Source organism: Balaenoptera musculus, chromosome 11 (genome assembly GCF_009873245.2).
Source record: "Balaenoptera musculus isolate JJ_BM4_2016_0621 chromosome 11, mBalMus1.pri.v3, whole genome shotgun sequence".
Taxonomy (NCBI): domain Eukaryota; kingdom Metazoa; phylum Chordata; class Mammalia; order Artiodactyla; family Balaenopteridae; genus Balaenoptera; species Balaenoptera musculus.
In genome coordinates, this window is record NC_045795.1 from 33534700 (window position 1) to 33561473 (window position 26774).

General features: G+C 54.5%; 1 protein-coding gene across 3 annotated transcripts in view; it reads right to left on the minus strand.

Annotated features, from left to right (window-relative positions):
- The window catches only part of FOXP4 (forkhead box P4), a 51374-nt gene extending 28906 nt beyond the window's left edge, over positions 1–22468 (minus strand). For 2 of the 3 annotated variants that reach the window (XM_036869473.1, XM_036869474.1), the window contains exons 1-2: positions 21987–22466; positions 3287–3530 (exon numbers count right to left, since the gene is read on the minus strand). In XM_036869473.1, the coding sequence (XP_036725368.1) occupies positions 3287–3514 (228 nt within the window). In that variant the 5' untranslated portion in view covers positions 3515–3530; positions 21987–22466. Of the gene's footprint in view, positions 1–3286; positions 3531–21986 lie in introns of all 3 variants that reach the window. The other variant, XR_005021898.1, reaches the window with a different exon arrangement.
- Positions 22469–26774: the final 4306 nt, after the last annotated feature.

Here is a 26774-nt window from a genome sequence, read left to right on the forward strand (position 1 = left end):
CCAGCGGGCCAGCAGGGTGCCAGGTGCAAAATAAGGTTCGATGCATGTTTGCTGAGTGAATGCACGCTCCAGGGCCCACAGCGCTCTCCTCTCCACGCTTCCTTCTCAGGGGTGAGTCTCCAGGAGACTGGAGACCAGAAGAAAGCCCCAAGGACAGAGTGGAGGCGGTGTGGCTCTGTCACTCACCAAAAAGAGGGCTGGGAGGAGGGAGCGGGAAGCTGGGGCCTTGACTGCTGAAATGGGGCAGCCAGAGGGGGACCCTCTCTCCAGTCAGACAGAGCCTGGCAGCTGAGCCCTGTCCCCCCTACCCCGCCTCTGTTTAAACAAGCTCCCGGCCTGCTGTTGCATGGAAACAGGCGCCTGCTCTTGTTCCAAAGTGACGTGGCTGCCCTCTTCAGCACTGTTTGTTTCAGCCTGAAGTCCTGTCACCAGCCTGACTTCTGACTCGCCCTGTTTATCTCTCTCTCTCTCCTTTGTCAACTCATTACTCCCAAAGGCCAAGACTGCATTTCCAGGGCTTGTTTATCCAGAGCAGAGGGGCAGGGACCAACAGACAGACCGACAGACGGACAGAGAATGAGGAGTCACGGAGGCACGAGGAGGAGGGACCAAGGGCACTGCCCGCAGACCCACTCACACCCTCTGCCTCTGGAGTGGCCACTTAGAGCCGGCGGCCATTGCTGCTTTTGTTGGTTTGTTTTAAGAGCGCTTTTAGATTGGGAGTGGAGTGCTCTCATTCACTCACCAGCAGTGGTTAATTTAGCACCTACTAGGCGCCAGGCCTTGCTGCCTCCACTTCCCTCAGGGGACTGTGAGTGTGGTGGGAGCTGAGCCCTGCACTAGGAACCGGGAGACCTGAGATCTAGCCTTTCCTGTGTCACCTGGACAAGTCAGTGCTACCTCTGACTGCCCCCTCATTGTGATATGGGAATAATAACACCCATCTCCCCAGGATGGTGAAGTAATTAAAGACCCAAAGCACCAAACAGAGGCAAGGTGTTTGTTTGTCCTTGAAGGACTTCCTGGTGGGGGTCAAGGAGGAGGGGGCACTCGCTGGGCCCCGGCTCTCTTTCCTACATTCGCTCTACCCCACAAACAGTCAGAGACACTTGTTGGGGGGGACGAGAAAGTGTTACCCTCAAGCTCTCCCCAAAGCCTCGCTCATATATTGGAGGGGGAAGGACAGCCCACAGACTGTTTCCTTTTAATTGAAAATTTTGTAATTTTAATTTTGCAGGGTTCTTTTCATAGTTTGGAGCCAAGAAAACCTTTTTTAAGTCTCAAATATTTTCCTTGGCCCCAGGCACTACGCCCATAGTGAGCCCAAATGGATAAAACAGCCCTCCCTCCACCCGCCTCCAAATCTCCACCCCAGTTTATTTGTGAAACAGATATAGGATTTTCCAGGACTTTGGGATATTCACCAAAACAAACAGGGATAACTGGAACGTGGAATATAGATGGTAAAACATGGCCTGAGTGCAACGCAGAACAGAGAAACCTGATCGGTACAGACAGTTCTGTCCCTCCCCACCCCACACCTCTCCCCACTTATCCTGATATCTGTGTTCAGTCTTCTCTTTAAATAATTTTTTAAAAGAAACTTTCCAGTTTCAGTATTCCTCCCAGCCCTCCCCCGACATTCAAAATTTTTCATAGCTCTGTCTGCATAGAGGTGCAGGAGAGGAAGCGTTTTCACCCATACAAAATGGGTGGCCTTGGAGATTTCTGGTGGGGTGTGTTCTGTTATTATTTTGATGAAGGGCAGGGTTCTGCCCTTTGACCTTCTGTCCCCCGTAGGTGGTAAAGATTCTGTGGGTCTCTTCCCCAGAGAACCTGCTTAGGAGAGCTTGGGAGATACCAGCAAACTCCCAAGGACCATCTCTCTGGAGAAAGGAGACAGGCCCTTACTGCTCAAGTTTCCACTGTTTGCAAGAGGAAGGAATTTTTTAAAGTCCTCAATTCTGTTCACATCCGTACTGACCAGGGATTTTACACCCAAACTGCATCCGATCCTAACAACCCTGTACTTTAGGTGCCAAGAGGTAAGGGAAGCCCAGGACTGGCCAAGGTTGACTGCTGGGAAGGGGCAGGCTGGGACTTAACCTGGGTTTGTTCAGTTCCTGCATCAGTGCTGGCTGACCAGCTCAGTGCAGAGCGCGGGGCCGGGCTTCTGACGGTGCTGCTTCCAGTCTGACCTCTAGCTTCAACAAGTGTGGTGGGAAAGGGCCCCTTAGGGGCTATGGAGTCGGGGGAGGAGCCCCAGGGCAAACCTGGGAGAGAGCATGAGGGCGATGTGGGTACACACATCTGTGTGCACGAGGCAGGGGTGGGGTACGGGCAGGGAGGAACATGCAGGACCCGAATTTTCCACATTCCCAGCAGAGCCCCCAAGGGGCAATGCCACCAGCAGTGATTCGAGGAGCAAAGTCAAATAAGAGAAGGAGCATCCCAAGGCCAGGGCTGGCTGGGCCGGTTCTCCTGAACTTGTCAAGCACGATTCTCCTTTTTTCCCGGGTGGGGCCGGGACCTGGGGCCCCTGCTCTGTCATAACCCAGTTAGGCTTCCCCACCCCTAAGGCCTCTCAGTCCTCAGAGAGGCTGGTCTTGGACTCCTGAACTCTGCAGTTTAGGGTGGGAATGATGAAGGGGAAGAGGGCGGGGGACACAGACAGGACTTCCAGTCTGAGCACTAAAAATGGAGGCCTGCCTCTGCCTACTGCTCTTGACCTTTTCCCAGCTGCCTTGACCCTTGGTGCCTGGAAGTTTAATCTCACATCTAGCTTGCATCAGGGGCCCAAGCAGAGGTGGAGGTGGGGAACATTTTATAATACAAATAAAATGAAGATACCACTGTGTGCACAGCCCCCCTCCCCCAAAGAGCACACACCTAGAGCAGGGTCTCCCTCCCCCAACCGTGTTTGTTAACTTAGCCAGAGTGCGGGAGGAGAGCCCAGGTGTCCACCCACCCAAGACGAACACCCTCAAGCCTGCTGCCCAGGCGTCTGTCTGCCCTTGTGGGCATTTCTGAGGCTGTTCTAAGGTCCATGATCTCAGGGCCCCCAGTCCCACTTCTCTTTCTGAGAAGGCTGCTCTCCCCCTGCCTTAGTGACCACTCGAACGGGAGCGCACAGAGGGGGTCCCTGCAGGCTGGACCTTCTCAAGAATGTTAAAGTGAGGCTGCGTGGCAGGGAGCAGTGGCCCCCAGGTGGCCAGGGTGTAGTGGGAAGAGGCCTGGCGCCCCTCTCCCCTCTCCTGGGTTGCTGGGGAGAGGCGCCAGCTCCTACCTGTTGCTGCTGGAAGTGGAGCAGCTCCGCAGGGCTCATCTCGCCGTTGCTGTCTGCGCCCGCGGCCGCATCCCTGCCTGCGCTGCCTCCGGCGGGGCCCGCAGTCCCGGCCCCGCCGCCGCCGCCGCTGCCGCCGCCGCCGCCATCGGCCTGCCCGGAGAGGCTGCCCACGCCGTTCTGACCAGACGGAGCCGACCTGATTGTCTCCGAGGCGGATTCCACCATCATGTCGCTCTAGCGGGACCTGGAGGGGGAGGAGAGACACGGGGGAGGGGCTGAGGCTGGACAGGCAGGGCGGGTTCCACCCGGGGAAGCAGGCGATGCCCCTCAACACCCCATCCCCAAACAACACAACCCCCACCAAGTCCTGGGGCGGCTTCTCCCTCTCAGCTTCCTGGAGGCTGATCCTGGGACCCCTGTTGCGGTGCAGACCCTCCCTCCTAAGGTCACCATCCGCCCCAGTTAAGGGCAGCTCCAGACTGAAGCGGGAGGCCTCCCCGTTGCCCCCCTCCCCCACATTTCCTCGAGGAGGCGCTATCCCCCCAACCCCCCCACACACCCAAACCGGTTCAGGCCTCTCCCTCCAGGGTAGTGTGTAGGGCAGAGCGAGGAGGGGTGGGGGTCCTGCAAGGACTTGAAAGCAGGTGAGCTAGTCCCCGGAACCACCATATTGCCCCCGCCCCCGCCGCCGCCGCCCACAGGCACCTGTAATGGCCTTTGTGTTTGTTCCCCCCCTAGATGGGGAGTTCCCCAAGGGCAGGGCCTCCTTCCCACCTCCCCACCCCCCCCCCCACACACAGCAAAAACCGCTGCCATTTTCCCAGCACCTATTGGGTGCCAGACCCTTCGCTGGGCCTGGAGCTGTGCAGGGAAGGCAGCTGGTGGTCCGACTTTTCTGACCTTCCATTCTAAGGCCCTCAGCCCAGCACCTGGCCCAAAGCAGACACTCAATATTTACTGTCTCTACAGGCAGCAAGATCCCTTCTCACAAGAATTGTGGGAGAATAGTTTTTTGGGTTTTTTAAAAAATTTATTTATTTTTGGTTGCGTTGGGTCTTCGTTGCTGCACGCGGGCTTTTCTCTGGTTGTGGTGAGCGGGGGCTACTCTTCGTTGCGGTGCGCGGGCTTCTCATTGCGGTGGCTTGTTGCGGAGCACGGGCTCTAGGCGTGCAGGCTTCAGTAGTTGTGGTGCACGGGCTCAGTAGTTGTGGCTCGTGGGCTCTAGAGCACAGGCTCAGTAGTTGTGGTGCATGGGCTTAGCTGCTCCATGGCATGTGGGATCTTCCTGGACCAGGGCTCAAACCCGTGTCCCCTGCATTGGCAGGTGGATTCTTAACCACTGCGCCACCAAGGAAGTCCCGGGAGATAGTTATTATCATCTTGATTTTACAGATGGGAAACTGAGGGTCCAGAGAGTCAGAGGATTTACCCAAGGCAGAGTCAAGGCCTCAATCCTGTATCTTCCCCCATCTCCCCTAATTGCCTCTCAAGGAGTGGCTGAAACATGCTCAGAGAGAGGGTATGTCTGGGATGGTTATGGTTAGTGAGGAGGAGGCCTGGGTTTCCTTCTACAACTCACGGAGGCTGTACTATCTCAGGGGCTCGTACACAGACTATGAAGCAGATGGGGGACTTCAGTATGCAGAGCTGTTCTCAAAGTCTGGGGTCTCCAGCTATCCCCAGATTCACAGCCTCTTGAGAGGAACACAAATTTCAGCCAAACAGGACACAGTTGGTATTCCCCACTGATCTTTGACATGAGTCTTAAACTCCTTAAACCTCAGTTTCTTTGTTTGTATAAGTAATTACTCCAAGCCTCTCAGATCCTGTGAGGAGTAATAAAATAGCACATACAAACCACCTAGCAGAGTAAGCGCCAAAAATGGTGGGTCTCTTCTTCACCTGCCCTATTTGTAAGGGTGAACACCCTGGGCTCACAGAGGTCAAAGACTTGGCCCAGATCACACAGCGATTGGGCTGGAAGCCAGCCAGCGTTCTTTCCTCCCTTCTTGATTACCTTTCGGCCTTGGCAGACCCCACAACCACATGGTGTCCCTGACCCAATAAATAGGTGCAGGAGGGCCTTAACAGAGAAACTGTTGGAAGGATTATTTCCCAAGTTCCTTCTCCGAGGTGGCAGCTCCCCAATTCTCTTTCACTCCGGAAGAACTCTTTCTCCTCACTCTACTGGGCCACTTGCTGTTTTTGTCCCTGCTGTCAGCAGAGTGGGGAAGACAGTGAGGGTATCTAGGTGTGCACGGGGGGTTGGGGGGACAGAGCACTGTGAAAGGCCCATGGGGAGGCCACTAGTTCACGTGTGTGCCATATCACCCTGCTCTTGTGACTCTAGATGTCTGTCCCAGTGGACCTGTGTGGCCTCCTGGGTGACCTGTGCTGCTGGAGTGTCCCACGTTTGTGCATTTCTCTGTGTGTTCCCAAGGGCTTGTTCCTCCCCCACCCCCCAGCTGCTGCTCCCAATCCTGGGTTCTGAGAGGAGCTGGGCTAGGGGCAAGGGCAAGGTTGGGGGCAACGGTTCAGAAGAGATTGAGCACTTCGTCTCCGGCCTTAATGGCCGTGTCAGCCCCAGGGCCAGTAGCTACCAAATGATGGATGGGGTGGGCACCGTCCTCCACCCGCCAGAGCACAGGGCTCCAGACCCTCCCCACAACCGCCCACCCGGATCCCTCCCAGCAGCCTACAGAGCACCTTCCCTCGCTCAGGCCTGGGCCCCAGATACACAAGGGGGATGGGGAGACAGCAGGGGCCGCTCTGCTCTCCCTCTGCCTGACCCTGGCCCTGCTGGGGGTGGAGAGCAGCTGCGTGCCTGGATTCCAAGTCTAGCTTCCCTAAGATCTGAAAACTCCTGGGCCCCAGGGGACAAAGACCAGAGCCTCAGGGGTGTGTGTGCGCAGGAGAAAGGAGAGAGAATCCAGCAGTTTCTTCTTGGGATAAGGAAGAGTGCCCCCCTTCCAACATTCACACACACCATAAAGTTGCTCAGACAGCAAGTTTGGAAAAAGGGAGAAAAAAGGAAGGAGGATGCAAACAGAGGTGCCCTTTTCTTTTCTTTTTATTGGGGGGGGGGGTACAGAGCGACACCCAGTGAACAACATAATTGCTGCAATGTGGCGTGTAATAATAGCTATTCAAGGGCCGATCATTCATATTAAACAGGGTGAAGCAAGCCTCTCATTTGCATGCTTGAGATTATATGCATTTGAAAAGTCATTTCCGCAGGGTGTACGAATGGCATTAATTCCCACGTGGCGTGCTGCTCTGCCCCCTCCCGGGGCCTTCACCTCCTTCCAGGCTCGCGCCTGCCTGTCCACCAATACCCATCCAAACCTGCAGGTGGGTGCTCCCAGGCCTCTCCTCACCTCTGCCCTGAGACACCTGTCCTCCTGAGGAGGAGCACAGCGGCAGCCTCAAGCCTCCTGCCTGTCTCTCTGCAGGCGTTGCAACAGCACTGGGGTGCTCCCTGCACTGTGGGTGAGCAGGCTCTGGGTGCCTGGCGCCCGGCCAGGTAGGGATGGGGTGGGGTGGAGTGGGGTACTGGAGGCAGGCCTTGATATCCGTGCCCTGCACCCACAACAAGGGTGTGGGCTGGTGGGGAAAGGCAGCGTCCATGGGAGCCTGGACTCTGGCTAGAGAAGGCAGGGGACTGGGTGTCAGGGGGCCTGAGCTCAGTCACAACCAGCTGTGACTTCTTTGCCTTCCTCCTTCTCTGGGCCTCCATTTCCCCATCTCTACATGGAGAGGTGGTCTTGAAGGTCTCTTCTGACTTGGAAGCTCCAGGAGGAAAACTCCCTAGTCAGTTATGTACACAAGAAGCCACTGTGTTCTAGAGGCTGGTGAGAGCCACTGAGGTTCCACTTGAATCACAGCTGTCCCTTTCCCAAAGGGAAATGTAGGCCTCAGATTTCCCAATGGGGACCGGGGCTGCCTGCTCTGGTACTGAGGGGGACCCTCCAAGAGCCCCCTCCTCCTCCGTTCACTCCCACCCTCCCGCCTCTCTCCATACACTCCTATCCTGCCAATCCGCGCTCTGCCCCAGGTACACATTTCCTCAGCAAAGAGCTGCTGACTACCTGCAGAAGTGGCGAGGCGCTCTGGGAATGAGACCATCTGGTTTCAAGGGCCAGCTGTGTGACCTTGGGCAAGTCACTGGGCTCATACCAACAAGCCACGAGAGAAAATTAGAAGGTCTTTCTAAGATTTGCTAAAATGGAGGCCCACCCCAGCCTTCCCTGCACCCTCTCCTACGCTGCGCTGGGGGCAGAGGCCGAGTCATTTCCTGTGCTCTAGGATTTTTGTCTGGGGCGCTGGTCCTGTCCTTGGGTAGGTCCTGGTCTTCCATCTCTCAGGGTTCCCTTGGGGAGCCAGGGCACCCCGGAGCCTTTGGCCAGTACCCCGACGCTCCCGCAGACAACGCCGTCGAAAGGAAGAAAGGAAGGGAGGAAGGGAGGGAGGGAGGAAGGGAGGGAGAGAGGGAGGGAGGGAGGAAGGAAGGAAGGAAGGAAGCAAGCAAGCAAGCAGGGTCAAAGCCACAGCCGCCTCTTCCGCTCCGGGGGAGTCTGCGGGCCACCGGGGGGTGGGGTGGGGGGGTCCCACTTCCCGAGGCTCCTGGCCCTTCGAAGAACGCGGGCTCCCAACGAGGGCCGCCTCGGAACGCGCCCGGGTCCGCCTCTGTCCCCCCCCCCCCGGCCGGAAGTGACGAGTTCCACCTACCTTGGGGCCAAAGGGAGGACCTAAGGGCTAGGGTGCTTTCGGGGGAGGGGAAAAGGGACGGGGAGCCCCACACGCGTAGAAACTTTTTGTGCCTTTTCCGCGGGCCCATATGGTGTACGGAGTATTAATTACCGTAGCTTTTTAATTAACAATCGCTTAATCTGAGCCGTAACATTTGCCACGACACCCTACGCCTCGTTGCGAACCCGCGCCGCCCGCCCTGCCAACTCATCAATTAATTTTTATTGACGTTTTCTTCCCCAAACAGGCACAATACCAGGGTTTTCCAATTAACACCTCCGCGATCTCTAATTAGTGCAATTAACAGACTGATGGATGCCCGGAGTTTACCCGCGAGGGAGGGAGGGAGGGAGGGAGGGAGGGAAGGAGGGAAGGGGCGGGGCAGTCCCCAGCGCACTCTCTCTCCCGGCGCGCGTCCCGCAGGGCGCACACGTGCATGCGCTCAGCCTTAGAGAGAGGGGGCACCCCCAGCTCTTAGGGGAGCACGGCGGGTGGGGGCGTGACCACAGGTAACCTGTACCCAGAGCAATGGTGGTGATTTGAGTTGAAATAGCAGACACAGGTTCCAGCCCTTTCGGAAACCTAGAACCTAGCTGGAGAGACAGCTGAAAGCCTGAGACTAGAAGTTGGGAAACTGGCTTCTAGCCCCAGCTTTATCACCAACTTGCTGTGTGACTTGGGCCAAGTTAGTTCTCCCCTTTTCTTCTCTGTATGATGGGGGAAACTAGACTAGATGTAGCTACCTATTTATAATGCATACCCCTATCAACTTCCAAGAAAGACTGGGAAGCAGACTGCAATAAACGACAGATACAGTTACTTAAAATATAGTATCATGGGGTAGTAGGAAGGGAGAATAAATAGGCCAAGATCTTAAGCCAGAGGATCTCACACTTGAGTGCATCAGAATCACCTTGGAGGGCTTGTTAAAATACAGATTCCTGGGCCCCAGGCCTGGAGCTTCTGATTTTAGGTCTGGAATGAGCCTGAGAATTCATTTCTAAAAAGTTCCCAGGTGATGCTGATGCTGTCTGTCCAATACAACCGGGCTTCAACGATGAGCACTGGCTTTCAGTTATGAGCTTCCTGGTGGCCAAAACGAGATGATCTACCTCCAAGACCATTCATTCATTCAACATGGATTTGGTGCCCGATTAAGCCAAGCACTGAAGACCTATCTGCAGGAAACTGAAATTTGGCCCTGGCCCCCTACAGGCTTACAAAACACAAACAAGCCAGTACAGGTGTCCTGGCTGCTTTGAGGGCAACTGGTAATAATGGAGGTCCTATTCCCCCTCCCTTTTTTTCTGGGTAAACCTGGCATTTGCCTTTTCGAAAGTTTAGCCACTAGTGGAGTTATGGTCATGAACAAAGTCATTCTTCTCTCTCCTCTGACGCTGGCCAGGAGAATATTTCACCGGCAATGACCCTTCATCCATTCATTGGTTCAACAAATATTTAAGCACTTACCCATGTGCCAGGCTGTGTGTGTGCAGAACTGAACAGAACAGGGCACAGGCCCTGCTCTCCTGGAGCTAATGTTCCCAGGAGGTGAGGCAGATGATAAATAAGGACACAAATAGATAAGCTCAAATAAAATAAATTCTATCAAATATGAGTGCAGGGAATAAACAGGGGGATCTAATTTACACGGGGGCAGGGGGCAGGGAAGGCTTCCTTTTAAAATGGCATCTATACTTAGAAAAGAATGAGCAGGTATGGGTCAGGTAAAGTGTACACTGAATGCAGGGGAACAGCATATGCAAAGACCCTTATTTTACAAGAGAAGTCACTGGTTTCAGACTTTCTTCTGAGCAAAAAGTCTTTGAAATGGACACATTTATAGATTATATAAAAAGACACGTAAGTGGGTACCACACAGAACAGAGCATGAAGACGCCGTCTATTTCCTTCTTTCTCTTTCTTTTCCTTTCTAGCTGTCCTGCTATCAGCTCTTACTTGTGTCAAGGGACGTAAAGCAGAGGGCTTTTCAGAGCAATGAGCACTGGCATTTCAAGTAACTTGGTATACTTCCCAATCTGTCATCCCAAGACCCAGGGATCCCCTTCCCCATTCACCTCAGGCCCCAAAGGCCCACTAGCTTCAGGCCACCAGGTGAGGGAGGGCTCAGGCAGGAGCCACTTTTGGCCTCAGCCTTTCTTATCAGCCCCTCATTTGGCATCCCACCTGCTGATCCTGCTCTGATCTCTTATTACCTCTGTAATTAGAACATGAGCAGTGAGGTCACCACTCTGAGCCTTGGTTTCCTTGTTTACCATACGAAGCTAATACCAATAACCCTTCCTTTCAGGGTTGCTGTGGTATCAGATAAAATACACTGCCAGAGAAGGTGTTCAGAGAAGGGTATTTACTACAGTTATGGGGACCCAGCAAGTCCAGATCCCATCCCCTCATCCTAGCCTTACGGTTTGGCACTTGAGGAAAGTGAGACAGAATCCAAGGGTTAGAATGTCTCTGTAGCTCCAAAATGTGTCCCCACACCAGAGCAGGGTGATGTGAGTCACATGACTACTTGGTTCTCTGATCAGCCCGGCAGTGTCTCTCCTCAAGCAGATGCGGCTGTCAGAGTTCCAGAAAAAGCTCAAACCCTCTCCACGCCCATGCCCTCCCTGTACTTCGGGACTCTCCCTCGTGTGGGTCAGAGGCTGGCACCCTCGGTTTTCTCCCTAAGACTCCCACTTCAGCCTGAGAGTCTCCACAAATGACACACTAGGAGCTATCTGGTCCAACTCTAGGGACCACTTAAGGCCTCTTCTTAGCACAAAACTTCCAAGCCCAAGGAGCTAGTGCACGTGGCAGGGTGAGGACACACCTCTAAAAGGCTGCAGCAACCTCTGATTTAGAAGGGGAGCCACCATCCTGGGCTGTCTGTTCCAGGTTCTCCCCCAAGTTTATTTATTTTTAAAATTTATTTATTTATTTATTTATTTATTTACTTTTGGCTGCGTTGGGTCTTCATTGCAGTGTGCGGGCTTCTCATGGCAGTGGCTTCTCTTGCTGCCGAGCAAGGGCTCTAGGTGCGTGGGCTTCAGTACTTGTGGCTTGCGGGCTCTAGAGCACAGGCTCAGTAGTTGTGGCACACAGGCTTAGTTGCTCTGCAGCATGTGGGATCTTCCTGGACCAGGGATCGAACCCATGTCCCCTGTATTGGCAGGCGGATTCTTAGCCACTGTGCTACCAGGGAAGTCCTCTCCCCCAAATTTAAATAACTTTATTTTCTAATCATAAAAGTAAGACATCCTGGTAGAAAAGTATGAAGAAAAAGTAAGTAGACTTATAAGTACCTATAAATCTACCAGCCAGAGATCCTTTTGGGATCCACCCCTTCCAGTCTCATCCATTTTCGCTCTCTTTGGGCATATAAACATTTAAAACGTGAGCTTGGGTTCATAATCTGTACATGGTTTGAATTTTTCTGTTTTCCCACTCACCACTTATGGTCATAACCATTTCCACATGACATCAAATATTTTAATTAACAGTTTTTAGTGGTAACAGAGTTGTTTGAATGGGCTGTGTGTTTCAGAATTTATTTAGCAAATCCCCTAAAGCTGGACATCCAGACTGCTGCCTATTTTTTCACTATGACACTGTAATAAACACCCTCATGCGAACAGAATATTCTCCATTTCTATTTGCTTAGGATACATGTTTAGGTGGAATTGCATATTTTTAAGGCTCTTGATACATTTATTCCTTAATTGATGTCCATAAAATGTGTGCTGACTTTGCCCTACCTTCAGCAATGCACCCCTGTCCCAGAGGACTCACAAGCTCTTTTTTTTAAAGCTATCTTCCTCCATTCTCCTCAGCTCCTTCTCCAGAGGATTCTCAGATTCTGCTTATGGTATTGAGAACCCAACACTACCGGCCCTGTCAAATCTGGGCACATAGCTGGGTGATGGGCCTCTGCCTGCAACTGACACTGGGCACGGTGGGTACTGGCATTTGGACACACAGAGGGGGATAAAACACAGCCCTTGCTTTTGGGGGGTGGGTTATAGTTTGGTGGAGAAAGAAAGACATACAGGCAAACACAAGCATTTAAAAATACCCATACTGGGACTTCCCTGGCGGTTCAGTGGTTAAGACTCCGAGCTTCCACTGCAGGGGGCGTGGGCTCAATCCCCTGTCAGGGAACTAAGATCCCACATGCCATGCAGTGCAGCCAAAAATTAAAAAAAGAAACAAAAAAACATACCTAGGTTCCACCCCAGATCAATTTAATTGGATTATCTGGGATCCAGGCATGGATAATTTAAAAAGCTCTTCCAAGTATTCTAAACTTCAAGTACAGCCAGGGTTGAGAACCTCTGCCCTACACAACACACACAACTTTACAAATGTTAAGTAGATACTGGGGGGTGGGGTGGTTGCTGGCTATGGGTGCCTAGAGGGAGTGGGGGTGCTCCGGGAAGGCTTCCTGTAGGAGGTGACTTCTGAGCTGAGTCTTATGGAAGTGAAGCCTGGGCACACAATTTGTGAATATATTTTAATAACAACCATTCCACTCAGAGTCCTTGAAAGTTCTTTCCCATACCCTGTCACACACAACCTGCACTCACTCTGACAGATGAAGGAACCACACTTCAAAGATGTTTAGTGATGTGTCAAGGTCACTTGGCTGCTAGGAGGTTGAGCCAAACTGAAACCCTATAGCTCTTCTGACTCCCAAACCAGTGCTCTTCCACAGAATTCCACCTCAGACGTGGCAAGGCCCAGAGGGCGGTCACTCTGGAATTTCCCTGGAATCTGAACCTTTCCCCACCACCATCACCACACCCCAGCGCACTTTCACTGGCTCTGGCCCCAAAATGCTCCCAGCAGGCCCTAGCAAGGTGGCCTCCCTCAACACGCCTTCCAAGTACCATGACCAAAAGGAAGAATTAACAAAAAGGAAAAAAAAAAAAAAAAAAAGAAAAAAGAGAACCAAAGATCCCACTCCATCTCATTAAGAAAGTAAACATAAGAGCCATCTAAGTGTCTAATTAAGCTTCTAATTAGTCCCTGCTTGTTACTAATGCAAATTAGATTACTCCGCTTAACTACAGCATGTCCACAACACCCTTGTTAATTGCGGCCTTTTGAAATTAAATTACTCCCTAATTAGCATATCAAAGCCATTGATTCGGAGCTGCGAAAGATGAGGGCAAAAGGAGCCGAATGCCAAGTTTGGTTAATCAGAGACGGCTAATTAAATAGTGCCGCCTTTCGTGGGGGGCCTGCTGGTTAAGGGGTGGGGTACTCACCCAGGGCCCAAGTGGCCATCTGGAGCCTGGTTCTGGTAGTGCCCTTGGCACCAGGGGGCTCCAGCTGGCCTGGGACAGACCAGTAGTCTGGCCTTCTCTGGGGCCCTGGCTGCTCTGCCCAGCCGGCCTCTGACATGCCCTGGCCCCTCCCTTTGTCTCCCCTGATGATATCTAGGGGTGGCATTCACAGGGATCTTGGGTACCAACTCAGGGGCATCCAAAAAACACACCCATATTCGAATGTGCAAGATTCAGCATCCTTCCACATCTCTCTCGCTGTTCCAAGATGAATTCTGGAAAGGTGACTGCTGCCCTGTGCTTCTCTAATCCCCACCTGTGGTTCCATTCTAGGAAGAAAGTCTCCCCATCTCCAACAAAAAGTACATAAATTTCGGGGGGTAAGAAGGTGATGACTTTCATAAAGGGACTCACCTGGGCAGGGATGGGCTGATTTCAGCTTGGAACAGATCCCCCAAGACACAAGACCTGTAATTCCCTCCGTGGTAGAAGGAAGGGGGAAAAAAATCACCCACCACCATCAGTTCTTAAGCAGCTGTGCAAGAATTAGATTTGGGTCAGGGTGTCCTTCAAGGTCTTCTCTGAGCTCTCGTACAGACCCTGCAAAGCCTCTCAGACGCCTGCCCCTCCCAGCTCTTGCTAGAATACTGAGGATGGGCAAAATCTCCATGAAAAAGTTGCTAACTGAAATGCCCTCAGGGGCTAGGCCGGTCCCCAAGCGGGCCAAGTGGGAAGTGGAGGGTACTCAATCCCGGTCTATCTTTACCCCACAGAAATGCAGGCTCCCTGTTTGATAGGGTTTGGGTTTTTCAAAAGCAGCCAAGTGGGGATATTTATGTGAAATTTACCACTGTAATAAACTTTGTGTGAGCCAACAAAACACATAAGGGGTGAAGTTAGTCCATTTGTGACCTCAGCCCTTACGGCCAGCATTCTAGACAGGCAGGTTCCAGTCAGCTGTGTGACCCTGGACAAGTTACATCACCTCTCTGGGCCTGGGGACCTCACCTGTCAAACAAGAACAAGGAGGTATGTGAAATGGCAAAGCACAGTTCCTCATTCAGGGTCTGGTGACCACCTAGTTCTACTCTGTACCTGCCATAATCCCTTCTCAGACTTCGGATGTCTTCTAGAACCTTCTTCCTCCATCTTCCATGCAGAAGGCAGAGTCTGGGCTTCCAGGTGTCCTTGGAAATGCTGAGGGCTTGTTTCTACAAATGCCTGACTTGGCAGCTGGGCAGCTAGGAGGTACACACCTATGCTCTCTGCCCTACATTTAACGGATTAGCCCTGGTGGGTGCAACAGATCTTAAATGCCTCTTCTAAAAAAGACAGAACTTTCACAAGAACAAAATCTTGATGACTGACAGGTCCCTAGCCTGGTCCTTCAGTGTCCCCCTCCCCCAACTAGGGTGTGTATATGTGTCTGTGTATGTGACTCTGTCCACAGCTCTCCTTCCCCCAGTTCTCCTCTCCAAGTTTCTCACCAGCAGCCCCCGCAGCACAGAGAGTCAGGGTCATGGCCAAATTCCCAAAGGGTTTGGTTTTGCTGATTTACGGAGGGATCAACCAGGGCCCAGGGGAGAGGAAGCCCCTGCCCCCCCACCCCCCAGTGCCCAGCTCAAAAGGGTGAATCTCAGGCAGTGCCCAGTCCATGGGTATCCATCCAAACCAAATTGGTCTAAAGGACCCATAGCAGTGGTTTTATTTTAGCAAATAAGTGAAATTTAAAGCAAAGCAGAAAAAGATAAATGGGGAAGGGGTGAGGCTGTCCTGGTGTGAGGGGGAGGGCGGAACGGTGGCACAAGCGGGCCAAGCTGCAGCCCGCCTCGCTGAGCTCTCTCTCCCAACGAGATTCAATTAATTGATAACAAGAGGCATCAAATTAATTTCTGGAGGATGTGAGATTCTGATGAAGGAAAATCTCATAGATGGGGATCGAGTGGGAGGCGGCGGGCAGCGCCCCCTCTAATCAGGCTCCGCTGCCTAATTGGGGAGGAGACTTGCCTGGGCCGCAGGGTCATCTGCCCCACGCTCCACAGCGCCCCTTTCCGGCAGGACACGCAGAGGCAGTGAGCTCCGGATGCGTGGAACAAAGGGGGCTGGTCTCCTCTCACCCAACGCCCAACTCCCTCCTCCCCACCACCAGTCCACAGCTGCGGGAAGGGCGGGGGCAGGGAGAGGCAAGTGTGGGTGCTCCCTCACCAACTGCACAGTTATGAAAACCAGGGCCCAGAGAGAAGACCGTCATGCCTAAGGTCTCAGAGGGAATGAGGAAGCTGGTAGCAGTGCGCTTACTGGTGCCCCTCAAGGGTGAGTCCCAGACCCACGCGACCCAGACGGGCGAAGTCATCCCCAAGCTCAAGGAGGTCAGCACACAGCGTGGGAGACCCTCCCTGTAGCTAAAAGATAGAGGCCACCCGCCCCCTCTTCCAGAGTTCCCTGGACCCCCAAACCCCCAGCATCTTAGGGCCGAAGACACCCGGCGCGTGCGCTTCCCGCACCTCGCAAAGATGCGCTCACGGAGGCTCAGGGTAACACTGTCCGAGCTAGCAACCCAGAGCGGGTGCCCTCAGCTGCGGGGCGAGGACTGGGAGCCCTGGCTCTCCTGAGAACCCCGGAGGCTTCCTAAAGGAAGGATTCTCCCAAGTGGACCAACTGTGCACCCTCAACATCCGACCTTCGCAAGTGCCTCTGTGCCTCCGGCTCCAACCCAGAGATGTGGAAGCCTCCAGAGGCACTGCGCCCAAGCACTTACAGTAGCCGCCGCTCCCTCGGTCTCCTGCAAATCCTGAGTTCCCATCCCTCCCCCAAATTCTCCTCAGCTGCGCCCGCCCTTTTCTTTCAGGGTGTGATACACATCTGCCCAAAGAACCCCCTGAAGGAGTGCAAGAAGGAAGTATATGCTACCCTCTTTTGGACCAACTTCTTTCGGCCTGGGTCTCCTGGAAGCCTGAGCTCCAGAGCTGGGGAAACGAATCCCAGGGAGCCCGCCCTCCAGCACGCCCGGCTGACGAAACAAGAACAGAAGCCCCTTCACCAGCCCACGGGCCAGTTTCGCTTCACACAGCTCAGCCCTCCTGAAGGCTCTCAGGGCCAGCACCTGCATCCTGTGCCGGCTGCGGCGTGTGAGGACCGGACCCTGCCTCCGGCCACCAGAACATATGGGAAAGATCCTCACCGGGGCACTTGCTGCATTTCTGATTTCCCAAGTTGTAAGCGAGCCACCTCTTATTAAACCTCTTCACCTAGACTCCTGCGGGCCATTGCGCACAGCGATGGCTCCACAATGTTTGTGGAATGGAGAGGAGGAGTCCCGGTCTCCATGCCCGGATCCACCCTGCCCTCCTGTCGCCACCATTTGTCCCTCCTTCGTTGCCGGTGGGAATTCTGGGTAATTTCCACCCGCTGACCCTGCCTACCTTGAACAAATGCAGAGGGTCACTAGTCTACACACCTCACTTTGTTACTGTCTGAGGAAAAACCATCTCACCTCCCCTCCCTCCCATTTGCACCGTAGCCCAGGTCAGGTGCCATCAGACACTCCAAGTAGGAGAGAGGACTTTCCCCATGCCCTGCACCACCAATGACTCCACACACCCTCAGGTCCCAGCTTGGGAGGCTTCAGCTGGGCAGAGGATGGGGCCTGGGGAGGCGGGCAGAGCTGCTGGGATTTGGGGAACAGGCTGCATGGCTATGACCAGGGCTGGGGAGAAGAAAGGCACCGGGCTGCACTGGAGCAAGGGACAGCCAGGTAAAGATCCCGGGAGGAGTCATCCTGGGACAAGGAACAAAGGAAGGGAAGGGCATCAGCCTGGCCCCGGCTTGAATGGCTCACTCCTTTGAGGGACCAGATGCTTTGGACTCTATGGCTCAGTGCCCTATGGTCTTGTCCAAATGGGCACCTTTTGTGCTAGGAGCTCTTGATTTCTAGCTCAGGCAGGCATGCCCCGAGTCCAGGCTCTGCACAGGGCCCATGAAACGCCATCTCACAAGACCACTGCATCTGCAAGCCTCAGGGTTTGGAGTAGAGGGTTCCTGCTGTAATCCCAGCAGGGTAGAACTGGCCGTGGGTGAAGGTGTGCATTTCCATGGAGAATCCAGGAAGGCAATGTTGAAAGAGGCAGAAACTTCACACTCAAGGGAAGTTTCTTTTTGCTTCTTTAAGATGATCCATCCAGCAGTAGGTCCCAGATTGATCTGAGACTGCCTGCCAAACTTGTCTTCCATAACGCTGCATAAGCCAGGGTTCCAAACCATAGAAAGTCTCCCTTTTTGGAGAAAGGTGGTGCCAACCATTTTCCCTCCTCTGTGTTCTAGGGAATTATCCCTCCCATTTCTGTTTCCATGAGCACCTTAGGATGTCGGGGGGAGGGGGGATGACTGGACCTTCCAGGGTCATGTGCAGGTGGGAAATGCCAAGTTCTGAGCCCAGACCTTCCCTTAAAGGGAAGACAGGAGCAGGAAACCCAGCCTTCTCGTTGGAGAGCTGAGGGGGATGCAGGCCTGAGCTTTTGAAGGAGGGATGGGGAGTGGCAGGCCCTCCCATCCCTTCCTTTCTCCCTTCCCCACAGCAGAGGCTCAAGCCCTACCGGTTACACTGGGAGTCCTAGGAGCCCCACATGTTAGTCCCAGCCCTACCACTAACTAACTGTGTGACCTCAGACAAGTTGCTTCTTCTCTCTGGGCTTCATTTTCCCAACCCCTAAAATGGAGATTAATTTCCCGTATTCAGGGGCTTCCCTGGTGGCGCAGGGGTTGGGAGTCTGCCTGCCAATGCAGGGGACACGGGTTTGAGCCCTGGTCTGGGAAGATCCCACATGCCGCGGAGCAACTAGGCCCGTGAGCCACAACTACTGAGCCTGCGCGTCTGGAGCCTGTGCTCCGCAACGGGAGAGGCCGCGACACTGACAGGCCTGCGCACCGCGATGAAGAGTGGCCCCTGCTCGCCGCAACTGGAGAAAGCCCTCGCACAGAAACGAAGACCCAACACAGCCGAAAATAAATATAAATAAATAAATAAATAAATTTATTGAAAAAAAAAATTTCCAGTATTCAGTCCAGCATGTGGCCTGGCAGTGCTGGGAATCTAATAATAAAAGCTACCCCTTGGTCAGTACTACCCTGTGCCAGGCACTATGCTAGGTACTTTACATCTGCTCTTCCATCCTACTCCCAAACAGGCTCTAAACGGCTATCATTGACCTACTTTACACATAAGAAAACTGAGGTTCGAAGAGCTTAACTAAGTTCTCCAGAGACCCATCACCACTGGCAAGTTCCAAAGGCTTCTCCCCTGTGACCCATGTTCTGCCCTGGGGAGGCCTGAGTTCCTTGCCCTGGGTTCCAGAGTTCTGGAACCAAGTCATAGGAAGTCATTTCAGCCATCGGAGCCTCAGAATCCTGTCAAAAACAGTGCCTGCCCTGCCTTGGTCTGGGAAGCTGGGAGATTTTGAAAGGAAACTGTGCGGAGCTCCTTGGATGGAAGAAATTATTACTTTGCACAGTTTGGGTTATCAGAAAAGTAAAGACATTGTGCCTGCTTGGGATGGGCATGGAGGGGTTTGCATTTCAGCTGGAGAGACAGGAAAGCCACCAAGGCAGTGGGGCAGCAAAGGATTAGGATGTAGGGAAGGAGGGTGCAGCTACTCCAGGTGTGGCAGATCAGGGAAGCCTTCTTGGGGAGATGGCCCTTCCCCCCTTGCACCTCATACCTTTCCTCTGAAACAGACACCCTGCTCCTACTCTCCTCTCTCTAATGTGATATCTTATCTGCCTCTCCTACCCTGACGATGTGCAGACCCCAGCCTTCACTGCTTGGGCACACCAGTGCCCAGCCTGGGACCTGCCCAGACAGAGTAGGGGCTCAGCAAACCTTTGGGGAATTAATGGATTAAAGGATCCCCCCTCCTTTCCTGCCCCTAAGGAAGAGGTGTGTTTGGAGTAGGGGCCCAGCAGGATATGCACATTCCTGGCAAGAAGGGATCTACCTGCCAGCAGCCAGAAAGGAAGTTTCTGGCTAAAGGCACAGGAAAGGAGGTGGGGTAGGGATGTCTAGGTGTGAGAATGGTACCTACACAGAAAGGGACAGGGACAGGTCCTTTTTCAAGTTAGGCCCAACCTGCCCTCCCCCACCCCCCAGCACTGGTGTCAGGCCTTTCTCCCCACAGGGCTCACGGGTTCACCAACTCCATAACTCCTGCAAAACCTGCTCAGGACTGGGAGAAGGACAGAAAACCCCACCCAGGGGCCCAGCACTTAGTGCCAGGAGAGAAGGTTCCCATGGTCCCCCCCCAGTTTAGTGCCAAGACTGGGACGAGCCTAAGGTAGTGGGGGGGGATCCAGGAGAGATTCACATCTTACAGGGGTCCTGAGTTGGCGGGGAGCACTCTCTAGAGCCACCTCCTCCCCCTGCCACGTTGCCCCACTGATGAGAGGGGGAGTGACGCCAAATGGGGAGCCCCACGAGACACAGCTCTGCTTTTGAGAGGCTCAGATCTAAGGGTGCCAGAGCGAGCAAGCTGTCCAGGTGCCCACAGCACAGTCCCAGGACCCTCCCTCCCTCCTGCCAGGTGACAAAGAGCCCCAGAACCCAGGCAAGACAAAATTAAAACAAAAATAAAAACAAAATAAGCCTGCAGATTTCCCATCCTCTGCAGCGGTTTTCTGCCAGGTTGGGCAGGGGTTGTCTGGGGCAGGGGCTGTCTGAGGTGGGTGGCTCTCCTTAGGGCAGCTGGGGCCTGGCCAACTTGTTGGGCCTTCAGCCCCTGCAACCACCCACTAGCTCACCAGGAGGGTCATCGGCTTGAAATGCCCAGCGCCAGCAGCGCTCAGTCCCAGAAGTGAGCTTCTGGGTTCAAATTCTTGGTGTCGGGGTCTCCATTACCCACTGTGTTCCACAGTGGGACTGGTCAGACCCTCCCGTGGCTACAGGCGGTACAGATGATCCCACAGCTCCTTCCTTCTGGGTGGGAGAAGGGGGCACCCAGGTGAGCCTCCAGCTCTGACCTTAGCTGCCTCTCAACCTGCGCTCCCAAGGTCCTCAATCCCAGACCCAACACAGTTCGCCCTGGGACAATCCAGGCGTGTGCTTTAACACGGGATGAAGATGCTGAAGTTCAAGTGAAAACCCGCATTGGCCAAAATGCTCCCGGGCTTTCTCAGCAACCAGGGGGATGACAGCTTCAGACTTGGGTTTTCTCTTCCGGGCACCCCACCTCCAACCCCTGCTCCAGGCTCCGAGGTCAATCAGCAGGGAAACCCGGCGCTGGGGTGCGAGACACGCGGTGATCTCCCGACGCCTTAAACCCCAGGCACGGAGTGAGCGAGGAAATCAGTCAGGCGGGGAATGGCAAGAGAGGCCGGCGGTGCAAAGAGACGAGCCGGGTGTTCTAAGGGCTCAGGGTCTCCGCGTTCCCGTATCCTCTTCCCCTAACCTAGACAATCCGAGTGAGACGCCGATGTGTTCACGAGGTCGCCCCAGTTGGAAAGAAGGAATCCGCAGCCGTCAGGGCCTCTGACTCAGAATCCGCCTCCCGCGAAATCGCATGGTCCTTTGCCGGGGAGGCCGGGACCCCAGGTCGCTCAGGGCTCCCCGCATTCTAGCGCCTCGAGCTGTAGCCGGGCTCAGCTCAAGTTAGTTAGTTTGGCGTTGATGGGGAGCGCAAGACTCGAGCGCTGCCGAGGTGACCGCCTCTCAAAGAGACGTGTCTGCCAGGGGGCTGTCCAGGGGAGAGGCCACAGTCCTGGATCTGAGGGGGGTCTTGCTTGGTTATCCCGGGGCACTCTTCCCTGGCGGCCTCCGAACGCTGCTGCCGTCCTCTCTCCCCACTACACGGTGAGGCGGGGCTCTCCCCAAATGGGGTGAATGAAGATATCGGCCGGGTCAACCCCCCACCCTCCAGCACCGGAGCACAAAATCACAAGAGGCCGTTTCCAGACGCTCTCAAGTCCCCAAGAAGTTTTCCGCTCTATCTCCCAGCCGACCCAGGTATGGCGGAAAGGCGTTGACTGGCCCCGGAACCTCCGAGGTGCGACCCCAGCAAACCAAGTCCCCTCCTCACCTAAGGCGACGCGTTGGATAGGACCGCGGTGCCCCCCCCCGCCATCTATCTGCCTCCGGCGCGTCTTGGGGAGTCCTGGACAGACTGGGGTTGGGGGAGCCCACTTCACCACTTCCCTCCCCGGCTCAGGAAAGTCCGGGCTGGGAAGTACTCTTTGTCTGACTCGGGGCGGGGAGGTGGTCGCGCCCCCAGACACCCCATTCCCCGCGGCCAGGCCGGGAGGAGGCCGGTCCTAGATTCTTGGGGGGAGGGCGGGCCTTAGTAGCCTTTCCAGCCCCCCCAACCCCTGCCGACCTCCTCTGTCCGCCCCCCCGGCGCCGCGCCGTAGCCCCCACCTGTTCCCCAGGCAGCTTCGGGCCGCGGGGGCCTGAGCCGGGGCGGGGTGGGTGTCGCGGCTGCGCTGGGTCAGGGCGCCGCAGCCGGCCCCGGCTGGAACAAAGTGCGCCGGCCTGGGCCCGGCTCCTCCCGGCGCGTCTCCGGCGGGCAGTTTGCAAACACAAAGTGAGCCAGTGAGCGAGCGAGAGAGTGCGCGAGCGAGGGAGTTGGTCTGGTCGCCGGCCCAGCCCCCACCCGCGTCCCCGAGCTCGGCCAGCCACCTACCTGTCCGGCCCGGCCGCTCCGTGCGGGCTCCGGCCCGTCAGCCCGCGCGGGGCATGGGGCTCGCTCCGGTCGCCGCCCGGGCCCGCCGCCGCCCGCTGGGACTGCCCCTCCGCGCCGCTCGGCGCCGCGCAGCTCCCGGGCGTCCTCCCTCCGCGCCGCGCCGGCCGGCCGCCGCGCGCCCTACCCTCGCCGGGGCATCACACTTTGGGGGCAGCTCGGCTTGCTCCGGCTGTGCTCCTCCTTCCCGATCCTCCCGCGACGCTTGTTCGCTCGCTTGGGCGCCGGGGCTCCGGGACCCCGGCGTCCCCGCCCCCGGCCCAGCCCTGGTTCCGGCCCGGGCTCCTCCCCGCCGCGCCGCCGCCGCCTGCGCCGCGCCCTCCTCGCGGGCTGGGGGCTACGTCCCGGCCGCCGGCCGCACAGTCCGGTCCGCAGGGGCGGCCGGCTCCGGACTCCGAGGGGCTGCGACTGAGCCCGGGCAGCGAGTGGCTGCGAGCGGGCGGCGCGCGGGCGGGGCGGGAGGGGGCGGGGAGGAGGGGGAAGGAGGGAGCGCGCGGAGAGCGAAGGAGGAGGGAGCGAGCGAGCGAGCAGCGGAGGGAGGGAGACCAACTTCTAGCGCTACCATAATTCACCTAAAGCAGGTGCAGCAACTTTCACCCTGCCCGGCAGCCAAGTCGTGAGCGAGAGGAGACCACGTGGACCAAACTTTAGGGGAAGAAAAAGTAGGGATGTGGGGAGAAGACGTAGGGCTGCGATCCTGTAAAAAGGCGGGGAGGTGGAGAGACCCCAGGGATTCACCCTGGCCTTGCGAATCCCTTGGCGCGCTTTGCAAACCCCAGCTTTTCCCTGGAGTCTGGAGGTACGGCCAAGCCCTGCTCCCACACGGTTCATTGGTTCCCGGCGGGCTGCGCCCTATGCAGGGAGTGGCCGGGGGGCCCAGAGCCCGAAGCCGGTGTCCTTCCTCCTCTCCCTTCTGCGCCCCACTGCGTGGGGCTGGGGGTGGGCTTTTGAACCGGGGGGTGGGGGAGGTGGGAAGGCTCCTTCTGGGCTTTGTGAACGGTCACCCCGGGCGCGCACCGCCTCCCTCTCCGGAAGGGGAATTTCCCATAAAGTGCTCTGCGAACCGGTGAAGAAAGGGCCCAAAGCCGGATCCACGCGGGCAAAGCGGAGTGCAAAGTAGAAGCAATTATCCGGACAAATTAGATTGTAAACAAAGCTCAACGTCTTTTGCCTGAGGGCGGGGGAGGGTGCGGGGAGGAATCGGAGGGATTGTGGCGGTAGCCAAGGTGTGTATTTGGGTTGGGAGGGGGAAGTCTGGATGAGGAAAGGCCCCAGATCCAAGGGGAAGGGCTATGCTGGTAGCAGGCGCCCCACTCAGAGACCCGTGGAAACCTGAATAAATCCTCCCCCCGCCTTCCATCCCCAGAACATCTCAGGTCTGGCTCTGTGTGTTGCAGTGGGGAGAGGTGAGGGACACCTCAGGGGTTGTCAAGGAGTGCCCATGACCAAGGGAGGACCCTGCTGTGGGAGGAGGGCAGGAAGGCCGTGGCTCTAGAAGGCTCTCCTGCCCCAAATCACCCGAGGCAGGTGGAGACGGGCAGACACAGGATGTTCCTGTGGAATGTGAGCTGGGGGTGCTTCAGGGATTGGAGCTTAGGGTATGCCAGGGCTGTGGCCTGGGGAGAGAGGATTTCTTGGAAGAGAAGCCTTTCCAATGGGGCTTGGAAGAAGAAGAGAGGAGGCTCTCCCTCGGTTTCTCCGTCCCTTATTCCATCCCTTTTCTGTGGGTGCAAATAGCCAGAAGGAGCTGTAATGTCAGTGCTATCTGTCCAGGTCTAGATCCTATGTATTGCCCTACACAGGGCAGGTGTGACAGGCATATTCAGCTTCTGCTGGAGCATTTCAAATAGCTAGGTGTGAAATTGTTGGGAGGAGGACCCTAAGCACCATTTATGTGGATGCCACAGTGTCCTTTCCAGTGTAGCAAGAGCAGAAGCAATAAGAATAAAATAACCACAGCTAACCTTTGAGTCGTACCACATGCCAGACATAGGACTCATTTCATCTTCACAATAACCCTATAAATAGATAGTACTATTACCTCCATTTTACAAAAAGGTTAAGTCCAGGCTTACCCGGCTGGTAAGTGATGAAGCAGGATTTCAACCAGAGCTACTTCTGTGAGGCCTGTAAAGCAGCACTGCCTGCTTGTGGGTTACCTGAGGAGTATAGTTTGGGAGAAAGGAAGCCTTTGGTGGTGCGACTCTATTTATTTTCTATGGAGAGTCAGCGCTGGTGGGAGTCAGGGTGTGTGGACAGGCCTGGGCATGGCCTGGAATTGGCAGGTTCTTGTGTAAGCCCAGCTGGATTATGACCACGCCATGCCCCTCAGGTCTCCTTTCCATCCGTCCTACAGAGGCTTCAGGTCAGGCGAGAACTAGGGACTTTCAATACAAAAGAAGGAATGAGGTGACCTCCAGTGGGCTTCTCTGGCTGGCTCTCATGCCCACTGCATCCTTTCCCATCACCTTCCTGCGGCAGCCCTCCATACCTCACACGTGGATTCACGTGCCCAAAGGGATTTCCCTAGGAAATGCTTTGGCTTTCACTTCAGTTTACCCTCATCTCCAGGCCAGTTCAGTTCCCAGCACCCTGTGAGTCACAGTGGGGGGCCCAAGGGAGGCAAAAGATCCTGTCTGGGCCTCACCTAAAGGGCATTTTAATGAGGAAACAAAGCCTCAACGGGGAGAAGTCTCACAAACAGAATGTTGAGCATAAAACCAAAGAAAGATACAGAACACACACCCCAAAATTAAAGCAGCCAGTCCAAAGCCCTTCCTTCTGATGCAGGACCTCTAGGAGAAGGTTCACAAAAGTGGCCCTTGGCTCCTGAACCAGAGTGCCTGGGAACAGGCAGGAGGGTCCTCTTTCTGCCTTTGTTCCTTCAAAAGGTCTAGGCTGTGGTGTGGCAAGAACCAGGGCCCATGGCCTGTCCTACTACGGAGGCCATGGTTAAGAGCACAGAGACTGGAGTGAGACAACCTAGGGTTGAACTTCAGTGTCTGTCACTTACCAACTGTGTGATCCCAGCAAGTTACAGGATGGAGCCAGTTTCCTCACCCACGACATTGGGAGAATGCCTCCTGGGGGGTTGGGAGGATAGCATGAAAAAGCCTGGGCAAAGCATCTAGCTCTGTGACCTGTTCATCAGATACTTTCCATAAACACTCATTTTCCGTTTTGTGAGCTCCAGTTTCCTCACCTAAAAATGAGAATACTGACTTCACAAAACTGCAAATCATACATACATCTGCAGTTGATACTTAGTAAGTGCCTGCTGTGTGTCAGGCACTTGATTCACGTGCTATTCGGCTGCATCACCCCTGGCATAGTGGCTTTTCTCATTTTACAGTGAGGTACTCAAGCTCAGAGAGGTAAGGCAACTTGCCCCAGGTCACACAGCTAGAAGATGGTGCAGCAAGGACTAACTCACAGGTCTTCCTGCTCTGAAGAGTTGCCCTTTCCCAGGGTCAGCTGCCTCCCTGTTGTGGGGATGTTAGTGGGTTAGTGGGTGAGCTTGTTCTTAGTACCAGGCCTGGCACTGGGTGTGTGTGTGTGTGTCCAGAAACATTAGTCAGTCCTTTTATTCCCACAGTCCCAACACATCTAGACCCAGGTATTTTATGTTTCCAGTCATCCGATTGCTTGAATTTTACTTCTTTTCCCTCTTCAAAACCTTTTTTTAAGGGAATTCCCTGGTGGTCCAGTGGTTAAGACTCAGTGCTTTCACTGCCATGGGCCCGGGTTCCATCCCTGGTTGGGAAACTAAGATCCCACAAGCCACATGGCGTGGCCAAAAAAAAAAAAAAAGTCAAAAAAACCAAACCGTTTTTTAGTTAATTAAGGAATAAAACTTTACCAGCATGATGTAGTGGCTCAACACCTAAGTATGTACCAACAGAAATGCATAATGTGTTCACTGAAAGACAGACACTAGAATGGTCTTAGTGGCCATTCTATAAATAGCCATCAACAGTGGAATGGGTGAATAAATGCTGGTATTCTCATGCATGGGCTAGTACTTGGTAATGAGAATGAACAGGCCATTGCCACACACAGCAACGGGGAGAAGTCTCACAAACAGAATGTTGAGCATAAAAGCCAGTCATGAGAGAGAAATTCCACTTATCTGAAATTCAAAAATCGGTCAAACAAAATCGAGGTGTTAGAACTCAGGAGAGCGGCTACTCTAGGCAGGAGAGTAAGTAGGGGTTCCTGGGGGACTGGGAATGTTCTGTATTTTTTGAATTTGGGATTTGGTTACATGGGTGTGTTCACTTTGTGACAATTGAGCTGGCGTACACTTATGATTTGTGCACCTTTCTTTATGCTTTAAAAAAAAAAAAAGCCTACAAATTGTTGCTGATAAAGTTGAGAACCTTCCATATCTTTCCCTCCCTTTCTCCATCCTTCCCTTGCCAGAGGTAGCCAGTTTCCAGAAGCTGGGAGGTAGCCTTCCCCAGTAAGTTTTACACTCTTAAACATTTAGTGTGGCTTGGGTGTCTCGAAATTTTAAATAAAAACTATCCTTCTGTTCCTTGCTTCTACTATTTATTGGTGGTATTATTTACTAAATTTCATGTTGCTGAGATTAATCAGGTTTGCTATGTGCATCTCTAGGTCATTAATTGAAAAGGCTTGCGTTCTATCACATCAGTGCACTGCCATTTCTTTACCCAGCCTCCCAGTGATGGACGGTTGGGTTGTTTCCAACGTTTGGCTGTTGTGGTC